General features: G+C 40.8%; 1 protein-coding gene across 2 annotated transcripts in view; it reads right to left on the reverse strand.

The window, feature by feature from the left end:
- The window catches only part of CDC42SE2 (CDC42 small effector 2), a 114,854-nt gene that overhangs the window by 34,506 nt on the left and 64,737 nt on the right, over positions 1 to 15,611 (reverse strand). For both annotated transcript variants that reach the window (XM_006131876.5, XM_014577965.4), the window contains exon 2: positions 9,716 to 10,054. In XM_006131876.5, coding sequence (XP_006131938.1) covers positions 9,716 to 9,769 — 54 coding nt within the window. In that variant the 5' untranslated portion in view covers positions 9,770 to 10,054. The remainder of the gene's footprint in view (positions 1 to 9,715; positions 10,055 to 15,611) is intronic.

Raw genomic sequence — 15,611 nt, forward strand, 5'->3', positions numbered from 1 at the left:
GATTTGCAAATATATGCAGCCTTTGCACTACATACGGTGTTTCTTTTTGCCACACTTTTTAAATGCAATTTTACAGGTTAATATTTATTCATATTCTTAATTTTTCCATTCTTAATTATTTCAGAAAACTGTGATTAATTTGTTATTTACAAGATGATTAACTTTTTACTTGTGATTTGTATAAAGTTCTTTCAATGGAAATTCAAATGCATGAAGCAGCATTTTAAAAAGTTTTTATTAGTTACATAAAGCAAGTCTAAGTGTATTGAATATATAAGAAAGAAGTTAATCAAAAAGTGTATCAAAACATGTTTTGCATTTAAAACTTGGTTTAATAAATCAGTAACATACTATTTTAGCTGATGAAATAGTCGATTGAGTTTAAGATATTAGATATTGATCACATCTTACACTTTATTAAACAGATTTTTCTCAACTTCCAGTTTGGTTTCTTAACCTGAATGAACTACTCATTGAACTTAACTAGCTGAATAAACCAAAATGAAGAAAATACGCTCTCTGCACCTGCAAAAGTGGTTACTGTTATCAAAAGCTGGTTTAGCATTTTTTCAGACTCTGGTTCCAGGTGCTTAGCCAGTGAGTTCCACCAGTTCAGTGTCTGACTTTAACATTCGGCAGCAAACATATACCGCTTAGTATATTTTTTATTTAAATTATAAAGTCTAAATTAATAAAATCTAACATACGTGGTCATTTTCAAAATTAAATTTAAATGTGTTTATTTAAAAAAAGTCACTTAACTAAAACCACCTTTTTAATTTAAAAAAAATACCGATTTTTTATCTATCCTGCAGTACAGTATTTCCATTTAATATTAATTATGGACAGAAAGAGGGTTTACAAACTGAACATTCTACTTCAGTTAGACTTCAACACATCTACTGATGGCAGTGCTTTCAAGGTGCTCTAATGGTAGCTTTTTTCTAAAATTCACAATAGTGTTAATATAGTGTTCTGGAATATACTACAAAATGAAGAAGAATTATAGACGGGTGATGTTAAAAAGATTAGATAAAGGCAGTTATATGCCTTATATTATTTGAAGATTTTGCCACAAAGTTAAAATTGTTCATATACGTATACTCTGCGTCTTTTGGCTTTCTTCTTAATTTCAGAGGGTTTTACCACCCACTATCTTTGGGCCCAAAACATGGGAGAAAAGGATGGAGAATAGTAGCATTTTTTGGTGCTAGGCAAAAACATAAAATCTATAGGAAAAAAAAATCCCAACCAAGTGACAGAAGCCTAAAAGGAAAATATTTCAGGCAAAATGAATTATGTAAAGTTTTTTATGTTCTTAGCCCCAGCAGAAAGCCTGGATGCAGACTTGGTTTTTCCCAGAAATGGGAGTCAAACCTTCTCGTGAACAGTAGTCAAGTCCTACCCCCGGGAGTTGGAGGAACGAGGAAAACTCATCACTGTAACGACAAGCCTAGATATGCTGGAGAACACACGCACACACTTTCCATACTTTGTATTTTTTTGTCTGAGGGAGCCAAAAAATCTTAAAAAGCTATGTTGTTGGTATGTAGCACCCAAAATGTCCTAGACATTTTTTAGACAAAGAAGGCAACCACAGGTTCCATGCTGAAAGGACTTCATATTTAAGAGGCAAGATACATTCTTTGCGTGGAATGGAATGCAAGCAGCTTAACTGAACAAGGGCCATGTTTCCATTTACTGGAGGATCAATGGGCTGGCAATCAGTTTTCTGGGGTGTGATTCAGCAGGTCTGCTATAGATCTACTACATCGAATACTGAGGGCACCCTCACCAGGCCCAGTACTCCTCGCTGTCATGAGGAGTAAAGGAAGTCGACGGGAGCATTTATCCCATCGACCTCCCGCTCAGGAGACAGCGCCACACTCGACTTATGATACATTGACTCCTGCTACGTAAATAATGTAGCTGGAGTTGTGACCCTTAAGCATACCTGGCCAAAGTAAAGTATGCATGTAGTTTACACACATCCTTTTTTTTTTTTTTAAACAGAAAAGTTTTTATTTTTGCAACATCAATTTTTGTCAGTGCTTCTCTGTGGAGGATTACTCTTTACATGCCTTTTGGAAGAAACATGTTTTAGAGATGGACTTAAAGGAACAGTGTATCAGGATAGGGAATATGTTCAAGATATGGTAGTTGGCACAGAAGGTGGCACATGAAAAGAGATGAGATTTGGACAAGGACAAGAAAGCTGTGGTTTAACCTCAGTAATGGAGACAATGCTTATATATTTCTACCTTGCAAACAAGAAATCACAAATCGTGGATATCTATTTTTTCAAAATCTACCATGTTCCATATTTGTTCGTTTGCATGATTCTTTTAAATGAATATTAGGTAGGCTGAACAGTAACTGCAGTGTGAATCTTTTGGAGAAGGTGCACCAGAAGCTAGATACATCACTGTAAGCAATTATGTTTTTGGAGGCTTTGATTTATTGCTCAGGATCCTTGTAGTAAATGCGGCTAGGATAATTAGATTATTAATGTGTAATGCAGATGCACATTTATACCAGACGATACATAAAAAAATCTTCTGCAATTCATTTACCCTCATGGACAGAGGGTACAGTCAGCAAGTAACTAAAAATGATTAATTTTAATATACTAAGATCATCTTCCATAATTATTTTTCTATTTTGTAAAGTCAAATAAAATATGAAATGCATTAGTCCAAATCTACCAAAATTATTATTTTACAGTAAGTCAGAGTGCCTTACCAGCAGTAGCTTTAATGTGTAAATATGCCAAAAGTAGGGCATATGGCAAGAAACCCTCCTCTCCCCCCATATATTAGATCACTGTAATTCAAAAGCCAAGGGAAATTGTTCATCAACCCTTTGTCAATTTCTAAGAACCAAATTTTAACCACCACCAAAAAGCATGTGCATTACTACATAATTCAAAATACAAAAACGCTACTGTGCTAACTCAGAATTATACATATGAGATTAGAATTTAGCACTACATTTGATATGATGATTGCGAGCAGCACAATTGATGTGTTCCAGCTGTCTCATAGTACGTGGGAACTGCACAGTGGCTTGATCATTAAGGGTATGTCTACACTTTTAAGCCCAAGTTCTGACTAGGGCTTAAGTACAAATCCCTCTTCTATTTACACACAAACCTCAGACTCAGGATTTGTCCTAGAGGTCTGGATCCCTGTGATTACTGAGGTTCCAAACTAGAGTCAAGCTGAGACCCTTCTGCTTTGCAGTGAAGATGCAATAGACCCCTCTTCCCTGCTGACAGAGGCTCTGGCTGTCCACCAAAAGTATGGCACAATCCCATGGGCCGATTTCTTTCCTTCTCTCTATCCTAAGAATTCTCAAATCCAGCCAATGAAAACAGAAGCATTCCTCCTTGGTGTACTGCAGCATCTCCTCAAATCAGTGTTAACTCCTTCATCGTCTGCTAACCAATGACACGTGAACACGCCCTCAGCAGCCTTGTGTTTGCAATGGAGAATTAACAGAATAAGCCTTTATAGCCCACTGCTTCACGGTCACTGGAGCATACTCAGATTTTGGTGATCCTGGGGTATGAGGCCAGCAGAACAGTGGACTCCAGTCCAAGTACCAGAAATGACCATGCAGACCAGCTCATTGCAAAGAAGCTGGCAATGCTGCAAATATACAAACTGGTGACCAGTGCAGGGATCTGAGTAAGTGTCTCAAGACTGAGTATAGGAAACCAGAACTGCACCTTGGACATCTCGCTGTCATTGTGCTCCTTTTAGGAGGAATTTGACTGGGTTCTGTTCACTGCGCCGAGCATGGAGCCAGTAGTGATGCATGATGACTTGGTCAGCTGGGGTGGTGTCTTGCTGGCATCCAGCCCCAGATGGGGAGTGATGGGAGCCAGCAGCAGGCACAGCTTGAAGCCAAGTGACTCAGGCCTGGTCTACACTGCGAGTTTAGATCGAACTTAGCCGCATTAGGTTGATTTTGTAAACAATAAGTCCACATCACTAATACCTTTCTGTTGACTTTAAGGACCATTAAAATCCAATTCAGCACTCTTTCTTTTCGCAAGGAGTAACACTAAGTCTGACCTTCCATGGTCAGCGGAACAGAAAGGCTTGTTCTGTTAATTCTCCATTGCAATCACAAGGCTGCTGAGGGTGTGTTCACATGTCATTGGTTAGAAGACGATGAAGGAGTTAACACTGATTTGCTGAGATGCTGCAGTACACCAAGGAGGAATGCTTCTGTTTTCATTGGCAGACACAGCACCGTGAAAGTCAAAGTTCTTGGTTTCTGGGAGATGTCAGATCGTGCCCCATGGTGACTGCTCTGGCCAGGACTTTCAACTCTACTGCTCTCTAGGTGAACAGGAAAAGCCCCGAGAAAATTTGAATTTCATATCCTTTGTGGCTAGCATGGTGAGCAGACCTCAGCTCAGACAGCACACCTGAGCAGTACATCGCATGAGTTTCCAAAGCTGCAGACAAGTAACAGCCTGGAGAGGGCAGGAGATCCTCGACCTCACTGCTATGTGGGGAGAGGAATCCACAACCACGAATCATCAAAAGGAATGCAGATATCTGTGCCAAGATTGCAAAGGGCATGGAGGAGAAAGGATATGCCAGGAACGTTCCCCAGTGGCACATGAAAATAAAGGAGCTGAGGCAGGTATACCAGAAGACAAAGGAGGCAAACAGTCTGGATCATCGCCACAAACATGCTGCTCCTATGAGCGGCTGCATGCGATCTAAGGGAAGGACCCAACCAGCTTCCCTAGCCAGTCTGTGGATTTCTCCCAAGACACTCCTCTGGCAGCCTCAGGCAGCAGCTTGGAGGACAGCACGGATGATGATGAGGAGAGTGTTCAGCAGGCAAGTGGGATAACTGATGTCACCAACAACTAAGACCCTTTTATAACTTTAGAGACCATCCCCTCCTCCCAGGACATCTCACAGCTGGGCATGGATTCTGGGGAGGGCACTTTTGGTGAGTTTACATTTTTTATCATGTCGCAAGTGGGTTATGACAATCGGGTGTGATCTGTGGTGGCCACTGTGCAGACACGGGGGGAGGGGGGGATCCCCGGAACAGATTGCTAGCATGTCTGAAGATGGAGTGGGAATCCTCCCTGCACATCTCCATGCAGCTCTCAAAGGGGAACTCTTTAATCCTCCTCAGAGGGTTTCTGGGGAGGCCTTATTCCACCCTTTATGGTAGGACGTCTTGCCCATGTCACACCAGCAGTAAGTGGTTTGGCATCATTGCAGCTCAATGCATTGCACCATAAGGTTCAGATTTCTGGCCACAATCAGTCCACATCTGTTCCCTATCACACAGTGATTTGGAGAAGACTGATATCTCATGTGGCAATCTGTATGAAGCAGGGGAAGTGATTAGCTGATGCCTTTGCAGTAAACCTCTGTTTTCTCATCAAGGAAGCATGGTTTGAGCCCCTGCCAGGACCCTCTCCCCTCCCACCCACATGATCCCACAGGAAGGGAAAGTTGCACTCTCCCAGAAAACAGGGTGTGTGTGCCCCAAACACACAGGTGCCATGTGAGCCCTTGCCCTGCTGCCAAACCCGAACCCCACAGGCTCGAGCCCTGTCCTGTCACCTACCAGGCCCACCACTAAATTGAGTGCAGGTGTTCCCCTAAGAACTCTGTGATATATCTGCTACATAGTGGCCTCTTAAAAGCATAACTGTGGCCTTGCACACAATACATCCCTATTGTCTGTGGACACACCTTCCTTTGTTGCTAACAGATTAGGTTTTATGCTCTACAATGCATCTCCTGTAAAGTCTGTCCCTCACTTTTAATTACAGAGAGAACAGCAAGCATGCTGCATACTCCCCCGGCTCCACCATAAATTCACAGGCAAAAACCGACTAGGTATGAGATATTAAAGGAGCAAATGCAATATACCCACTTGGACTGGGAGTGCTTAAGCAAATGAAGGAATATGCTGCTGCTGGAGTTGTAAGCAGAGCACAAGAGGAGGAGAGCATGCAGGAGTTAAAGTGAAGAACCAGGAGAGAATTTTGAAGACCATGACGCATGTATGTGTGGCGTAGTTACTTGGCAGTCTTCTAGGATCAGCCATACCCTCCAGCCCTTGCAGAACTACATTCCCTCCTCATTGTGTTCCATAGCCTCCTCTCCAGGGACCCTAGTAGGGAAAGAGGGAAGGAAAGGGAATCAAGGGAACCCTCACACTCAACCCCCAAGGATTTCCCCCAAAGGCAAAGCGTGTTCGTCTCACAATAGTGATCACTCCCACCCGCAACTCCTTTTTGATTCCTGCTATGTTCCCTAAATAAAAACGCATGTTTTCTGAACAACGGAGTCTTTATTGCTTGTGTTTGGAGGGGGAGGGGGAGGGAGAGAAGAGGTTGTTACAGGGAAGCACACTGAATGCAGGGGCTCCTTGCTGAGAGCAACATGCATGACGCTCATGCTTCAACCCTGCACTTTGCCATATAACTTTTCCCCTTATTCTCACAAATACTATGGAGCACACAGGCTGCAACTACAATTGGAATCTTGCATTCTCTGAGGTCTAACTTAGTCAGTACACTGCAGAGCCTTCTCTTTATATGCCCAAAAGCAGATTCTACCACTGTTCCGCACTTGCTCAGCTCTTGTGCCTGCAGCACCATGAAGAAGTACCCCTTGTGGTATATGTACTCTTTGGTAAGGTAGTCAGGTGCCAAGATAGGGATATTCATTTTGCCTACCACCCCAATACAGTTAGGAAACACCATTGCAGTAAGACCCTTCATTATGTCCTTCACATTTTCCTGAGTCACTATCCTCCATAGCAGAAAGGCATTTATTGCCTTAGTTAGTTGGATCACAATAGCCCCCACTGTAGATTTCCCCACGCCGAATTAATTCCCAGCTGATTGGTAGCTGTCTGAGATTGCAAACTTCCACAAGGCAATTGCCACTTGCTTCTTCACTGTTAAAGTAAGTCTCATTCTGGCATTCTTGTGCTTCAGGGCAGAGGGAAGCAATTCAGAAAGTGGCTTTAAGCATGTATCCAGGACCACCTGCTGCACAGTTTTAGTCCCAGCATGTCCTAGGAGCATCACCCAGAATGCAAATGGGTACAGGAACTGTGGGATACCTATCCACAGTGCATTGTTTTCAAAGTCAACGACAGCCACCCTACTGGGGACACGCTACTTCAAACGGAGTCAAATTTGTGTGCTCAGTGGGAACGTGCACCTTCAATTTTACAAAATCAGGCACTAAAAAAAACCCAACAACCTGGCCTTAATAAAATCAACCTTATCTCATAGTGCAGACATGGCCTCTGTTGCTTAAACCCATCTCACAGGAGACACTGCTGTAGGAGCAGCCCATCCTGGGGTCCAGTACATGCGGTAAAGTGGTGTTCACATTGAACAGTACCCTCACTCTTCAAGTACTTCCACTGTGTCAATGAGGGCTGCTTGCAGAATGAGGTGCTACTCAACCAGGAATAGGGGCAGCCTATTCAGGTTCTTAATGTGTATTGGGCTCTAGTGTTATACATACACGAAGAATCATTCCCAGTTTCTAAAGAAATTATTTTTAAGAAGTTAGAGTTATTTATTTGCCAGCCCAGTGTGGAAAAGGGATCAATTTAGATTTGTTAACATTTTTTAGAATGTCAGTAATTCATTTTGCAACTTGAAATTTTGGTCCCAGTTACACAGAATAGGAACACAAGTAGAACTAGAATCTAGGACTTCTACATCTGTTACTATCAACAACACTATCAGCTCACATTCAGTCACATTGCTACTGAGTTGTAAGCAAAATCATTTCAAGAACACCTCTAATTAATATGTGCAGGTCCTACAACACATGAAACAGCAGTTCAGGAACAAGTGAAATGCTTTACAGGGTGCTGCTTATATGTTGGAGGTGAGGAGAAGAACAAGCAGCACAAGTTAATAATCAAATACATATCACAGACAGGAGTGGGTGAATACTTGCAATCCCTCTTCTGTCTGGAACTATAACCTTCAGATTTAATGGGGATCATGACCCAAAAATTGGGAGCCACAGTACTAAGGTATTATGTTAGCTGTACTACATATTTCATTTTGTACTCCCATGCAATAATTCCAGCATAAAATTATAATCAGTTTAGAAAAGCAGCTATTTATATCTTGTAAACAAGTGAAACATATTTTTGGTTTCTACTATTATTTATACAAAATTAAAACATGGGATTGTGCTATATATCCAAAGGTGCTAAATATTAGTTCTCTTAATTTCAGAAAGCCATCACAACTCATACATCATTATTCTTATTAAAACATTTTGTCTTCAAACTATGCAAGTCATTAGGATACAGATACTCCAAGTCTTGAAAGACTGCAAAGTATTCACTCCACATAAGAGGAATTTTAACTCCCCATGTTGGTATCTGAGATATGAACTTCTCCCACAACTGTGTTATTAAAAATGACAGCAAACTACATTTCTACTAAGCACCAAGGAGGTATAAACAGTTAAGTGTCTATTACTGATACTTCAGTTACTACATTGGGATACTTTTTGCTTTCAATATTTTTGAAATAAAAATTCTTGACTGTCTAAGAAAAGCAGGTAGGCATTACATTTTTAAGTGGCTTTGATTTTCCATAAGTCAGTACAAAACTGAATTCTCTGTGTTACTATCAGCAGCACCGTGTTATGATTCATCTATTATTTCTAATTCAAACAGGAAGTGCTCAACTTACGAAGTTTGTTTGTAAGTGGTTGTTTGGACCTATGAACTCATTTCCCCATAGAAACAACGTTATAAATGGGTGTTAGGTTCCCAGGCTAGTCCAATAAGTCTATTTAACCCATAATGTAGCTGAAATATTGTATATTTGCAATGAAAAATAGTCAAAATTGTTTTTGATTTAATCTTGAATGCTAGTGCTTGAGGAAAGGCAGATTTAATTAGAGGAGGATAAGGCGGTAGGTGGAGATTTGGAAGGGGACTTCTGGGCATTCCCTGACCACCAGCTCCCACTCCCTCGTGGGCTTTGCACTGGCTAGGCCCATCCTCTGATCACCTCCCCTTCCACTGTTCACCAGGAGGTGGCAAACACTGTAGGCACAAGCTGAAGGACTCTGGAGGAGAAGGGAGCATCTGTGCAGTGGATGGCTGGAGAGAAACAGCATTTTTCTTTTCAAAGCGCTGTTTCTCTCCAGCCGCTGGTTGAACGACTGCTCCCTACTTCTCTGGAGTCCTCCGGCCAGAATTTACCCTACTCAACCTCAGTGCCTCTTGCCTGCTCCCCTGATGCCAGGGCCATCCTTACTCATAAGCAAAATACACAGCTGTGTAGGGCATCCAAAAAAAACTGGGCACAACTGGGTCTTAATGTCCACCACGTCTTCCAATCCCTATTGTTTGGCTCAGTTTCCTCTAGCCAGGATCTAATTAACTTGAAAGTTAAAAAAAGCCTGCTAGACCTATTGGTAGACATTGAATCTGTGAAGGAGCCATTCGAATGGTAATGAAGCCATTTAACAGGCATTAGCCAACTACAGTTATATACTGCATTAGCCTACTACAGTTATATACTGCATTTCTGTGACTATTTCTACAGTATAGCAAAAACAGAGATGCTAGGTGATTTTTTTCATTTTCACTGAGCTTAGTCAATAATATGAGCACAAAAAGAACATCGTTGACTACATACAGAAACAATGCACAGATTCATACTTACAGGCTGGGGCTGTTCTGCAATACAGCAGTTGAAACACAACCAGAACTCACTCATTGTTTACAGTCTGAGCCTGAACACAGAGGACGAGAGCAAGCAGCAAAATTCCAAATCTGTACTATAGAGCCTCCACGTAGAAAGTACCTTAACTCAACTACTGTGTAACGGCTTAGAAGTGGAAAGGTTTTTCTTCTGTTGCGAGCTTTTCCCAATGGCAGTTAAGTCTTGTGATAATCAAGTTGGTGACAAAAGAAGCAAGAATCTTCTCTCTGAACTTGTTAGTCCAAGCACCGAAGAAGTGCGTGTAAATGGTCTCTTGGTCCTTATCTTAAAGGCAATTACCTGAAAGAGAAAAGTGTGTTATGTTAGCAAGAAAGAAGATAGATCTTTTCAATTGACAGATTTCAGAATACAGGTCGTCCTCGCTATAAGTCCAAGATATGTTCCAAAAAATTTGGACTTATAGTGAACAACTTATAGCAGCAATTTTTATTCCTACAGCTGACTTCCAGTTGCACAAATTGTTAGGCTTTTTTTGTGAGTGACTTAAGAGCGGGGACGGGAGGACTTATAACATACCAGTTCCGACAAGCGTCAATGACTTTAGTGCGGAACAGATGTATACTTATATCGGGGATGCCCTCTATATACTTGATAGGCACTAACAAAAGATGCACGCTTAATCACTTTTAAAAAAAGAAACACACCATTAAAAACTGCATAAGGCAGAATCTTAAGTAATGAGGCAGAATCTTAAGTAATGCAAACATTCCATAACTTCTTGTAACCCCCTCCCCCCTACACACACACACACACACACACACACACACACACCACCACAGATAATATAACCAGAATCTACATTTGGGAATAGTGTCCTGGCAAACACTTTTTTCTTTTGGCTCATTCTTACTTTTAAACAAAATAAATACAAGTTCTGATTGGAGTCAAATGAGAAAAGGAAGTACTTTAGAAAGAGTACTACCTGGATATATCTCCTCTCTTCAACCCTCCTCCCCCCCTTAAAAAAAACAATATTCAATAAAACAATTATTTGTTTTCCAAGCTCACTCAGATTAGGTCCTGTTACTAGGTATGTGAAGGACTAGTCGACTATCTGATGAGGGTTGTTGCTACACTTCAAAATGTAGGCGCCCTATCCACTAATTGAACAGTCGATGCAAAATGCATGGACTATTCAATCAATTGTCAATTACGCAATATTTAACATCCCTACCTGTTACAGCCAGTTAAGGTTCTAAGTGCTAATTTTAATTATGTTGTAATTGGTTGCCCTGACAGCTGTTTTTGTAATGCAGATGGGGACACAAATTCTATCATCACAAATACACTTTCCCCTTCTCCTCCCCAGCTGCTCCATGTAAAGCCTCATTCATAATGGGGAGGGGAGGGGGAGGGAGGAGAGGGACCTGGGAAATGTGGACTGTCTCCTTAAAACACAAACTCCTACCGTGGAACAACTGACACATAAAAGTCCAGCCATTCTTTTGCTAAACTATAGAGTATATTTTTTGGGTCTGGTTTAACCTCTAACCCAGCATTTCTCAAACTCCAGAGCCCTTTACATGCGTAAAAATTTATGCGGAGCCCCAGCGGTCCACTGATTGTATGTGTTGTACCTATCGATGTTTCCAGTTTGTCAGCCTTGCGGAGCCCCTGGAGATGTCTCATGGAGCCGTGAGGCTCCACGGAGCACAGTTTGAGAAACACTGCTCTAACCTGAAGTCTCCATGCCCTCCCTCCAGCTCCCACATAATTACCTGGTGATATTATTGTGGTCATTCCATGTACAATCTTATTCTTATTTTGTAAATAAATGGAAAATTAAAAGATTACAATATTATAAAGTTATACACTTAAAAATTAAATGCTGACTATATAAAGGGTCTAATCTATTTATGGAAATCCAATGCACACACTGCTGTAGATCCCTATTTCAACTACTGCATTAGCTAGAGGTTTCAAGTAAGAGTATGACTAATTGGGCTAGACACATTAATAGTGCAAAGATTCTATCCTGGGGTGTGCCTAGACTACCAGGTTTTATCGACAAAACTGGACTTTTGTCGACAAAACTATACCTGCGTCTACACTACTGCTGAGTTCTGTCGACATAACATCGACAGAACTCGACAGTTTTATCGATGGTGGTAAAACTAATTCTACGAGGAATAAAGCCTTTTGTCGACGGAGTTCTGTCGACAGAAGGCATTATTGCATCTACACTGTCCTTTGTCTACACTCTCATGTCAACAAAGCGGCTTACTTTGTCGACAGAACTGGATATAGTCTAGACACTCTTTGTCAACAGAATCTTTGTCGACAGACAAAAGCCTGTAGTCTAGACGTACCCCGATGAATGGACAGTCTAAATTCAACTTATATGTCATGAAACTGTCTCCAACAAAGATAATTAGATATCTGTGTTCATGTACAGCAATGTCATTCTAAGGAACAGAAACTCTAGTAATAATATCAATGTCTATGTTGTTGATTTGAAGACGTTCCTAACACATCGGACAGCACCTGTATACGACTACAGGCTTGACTATACTTGAAATGCTACAGTAGCACATTTAAGCTACAGGTAGAGCTAGGTTAACAGAAGAATTTTTCTGTCTACCTAGAACAGTCTACACTAGGGGTTAGGTAGGCTTACCTACATTTCTCAGGGGTGTGGAATTTCACATCTCCGAGAAACAAAGCTGGGTCTAGGGATATTAAATATAGGTTAATTGAATAGTTGAGTAACCTCATGAATTCTTATTGGTTAATCGACTATTCTGTAGTCCTATGGGGCAGGGCCAGTGCACTCCACCCTCACTCCCGAGAAGCCCCCTGCCACTCCACACTGCTGGCTCTGTATCAGAGGCAGCAGCACAGGATGCCAGGCGGGAACAGGTTCACAAGGGGAGCCAATTTAAAAACCAGCCCCCCTTGTGGTCTGGCTGCCTGTCGCCCTGTGCTTCAGCCTCTGATAAAGAGGCAGCAGCGTGGGGGTGGCAGCAGCCCCTGTCTAGGGAAGTTTGAGCTCCTGGACTTGATGTGATCTGGAACTGAATTGGGCTTCCTGCTCCCCTGGCTCCTAATGTACTTTAAATGCAGAACTGCAATGCCCAGAATTAGTCAGGACAGAGCCAGCTCCTAATACACTTTAAATGCAGAGCTGCAGCAGGGGTAGGTCCTGGACCTGTAGCAAGACAGGACTGAGCCGGGCTGCTGGCCAGCCTGCTAAAAAATGTACTGGCAAGAGGGGAGGGAAATGCATGTAGTCTATAGCATTAATCCTTAAGCTTTAGCTTATTGGTTAATTGACTACACTATTACTTCCCTAGCTGGGTCAACTTAACTTTTTAGTGTAGACCACAGTCACCATAGCTACATTTAGCAACTCCAGAATTAAGATAAAATGGAAATAGGTATTCTAACATCCTTTCCCTCCACCCAACACTTCTGAAAACAAGCAATTTTGCTTTTTAAAAACAAAATAAAAAAAACTGTATACATTTTAGGGGTTTCAAAAGGAGGAATTAAGGCAGTACAAACAGAATATTTTCACTAGGGTAAAATGCTTCTTAAAGAAGCAAAATACCATTCTGCTTCAAGATGTTACATTATGCTAGAAAAACAACAAAGTCCAGATGTGTATTAGTGGTTTTGATTTCTCAAAGATTCTCAATCAAGACATTAGGTTAAAAATCTATAAACACAGGTGAATGTGGATCAATTACAAGCTAGTAAGAAACAGCAAGTTTTCATGACAACTAACTGCCCCCAAAACAAAAGAAGTAAAAAAAAAAAAAAATTAGTTCACTGTCCTTCACTGCAGAGTTGTCTTTATACATTCCCCTGAATTGTTATTGTTGCTGATCTGAAGAAATATTTGTTCTAGCATTATTTCATGCATTGATGCAAATGGAACCATTAACAAAATGACTCAGACTGTATAATAGAATGACAGATTAAAAGTTTTTAAATGCCAGAAGACAAGGCACCTCAATGTAACAGTTTCTTAAAAGTCAGTTCCAAGTACACTCCTGGCATAGTTAGACCTTTTACATTAAGATTTTCAAAAGTTCAGAATTCCGCTTCCATTGGAGTCAAAACTCCTATTGACTTCAACATGAACAAAATTAGGCCAATTCAGAGAAATTTTGAAAAATTCTGTCCTGAGTTTGTTCTCATAACTAATCCCAGGAGGACTCCAATTTCTAGAATTCTTCATATCCAATATTGCCAATAAAGAACTTAAATTTTGCAACCAAAATATGGTTAATTTATGCAAACTGTGCAACATCTCACTCTTGTTTAGTTCAATGATAGAGAGTACAGCAAATGTCTACAAGTGAAGCTTAATAAGCTGTTTAGAAATTGGGGGTCCAAGGTTGGCTCAGAAGTGAGCCAAGGCACTGGCTTCTATCTCTTGCAACACAGATGATATTGACTACAAAGATTCTGTTAGAACACAAATGGGAAAAGGTAGCTGATAATCAGTGACAATATTACAAGGTAATACTGTTACCTACTAGAATTAGAAATAAATATCCTGTGGAACTGTATTGTTGGGTTTCCCTTTTCCCTAGCAATGGTATAACATATTCTTCTGCAGCCCTGAAAGCTCATGAAGTACTAAGCCATAGAGTGTCACTACTCCCTCAGTCTAACAGAGCTTTTTTGGCATAAGTCCAGAACGGAATATATAAAAGTTCCTGTTGTCATAGTGGTTCAATTTTTAGGCCAGGTCGACACTTCAGGTAAAGGTCAACTTGAGATACACAATTCCAGCTACATAAAAAGAATGTACCTGGAGTCGACATACCTTCATCCAAGCTTCAGTGCCATCCTCACAGGGGAGGCTGATGAGAGGAACATTCCCATCAATTTCCCTTACTCCTCACCAGAAACAGGAATACCGGCACTGACCCAGGTACCCACCACATTCACTTTAGTGGGTCTTTATTAGACCTACTAAATTGAATGTTGAAAAATGGACTGCTACATTGTCAATCTTCCCACAAGTGCCTGGCCTCAGTCCCTGGCTAAATCTAAATAGAGCCCAAGGCAGGGAAATTCTTCCACAGCTCATAGTCTTATTTGCAGGCTAATGCCCAGAATGCGCTGCCAGTTCTCTGCAGTTTGAAGTGTTGTGGTCAGCTGAAGCCCTGGGAACAATCCATAAAATTTGGGCATGCTTGTGTTTGTCTGAAATTCTATTCTGGGTTGCAGAACTTATTGAAAGCTTTCCGCTTAGGATTTTGGTCATGCATACTATTTGAAACTTTAATTCTTGTCCACAAACATAACTGAACCCCAAAGTCAAAGTGTAGGTTACATTAGTGTGAGCCTTCAAAGAGAATCATTTTTAAGCACTTCTCAAAGATTTATTCTTAGAACAAATAAAGTCAAGCAGATGATAGCTTCTATACAGTACATGCTAAATTCAAGAATCATTTTTGTCTTTTTCCTCTCCATGTGAGGAGAGCTTTTCCTCCTTCCCCTTTTAGAAATAATCACTATGCCCTGAAACAACTAACATTGTGGTGTTTTAATCACCTCATTTTAAACATTAAGTTACCAGATTCCAGAAAATAAAACTCATGGCTATTTGTCAAAAAGGCAGGAATTTTATGTGTGTTGCCCTGTAAAACAAATGAGTTTTACTGGGGTTGTTTTGTTTTTTTGTGGGGTGAGACACAAAACTGCTATGTTCAATGGAAAATGTAATTAATCAGGTGGCAAAAGAGACATCAACATTTTAGCTTGCAACACTGATATAATCTCAGAGTTCTCTTAGTGTCCTTTGGAACCCCATTTAAGAACTGAAACAAGGAAGGTTGTTCTTTTTGTTAATTATTAGTTTAAAATAAGAAGGGTACTG

This window comes from Pelodiscus sinensis, chromosome 6, assembly GCF_052426305.1.
Source record: "Pelodiscus sinensis isolate ZL-2025 chromosome 6, ASM5242630v1, whole genome shotgun sequence".
NCBI lineage: Eukaryota > Metazoa > Chordata > Testudines > Trionychidae > Pelodiscus > Pelodiscus sinensis.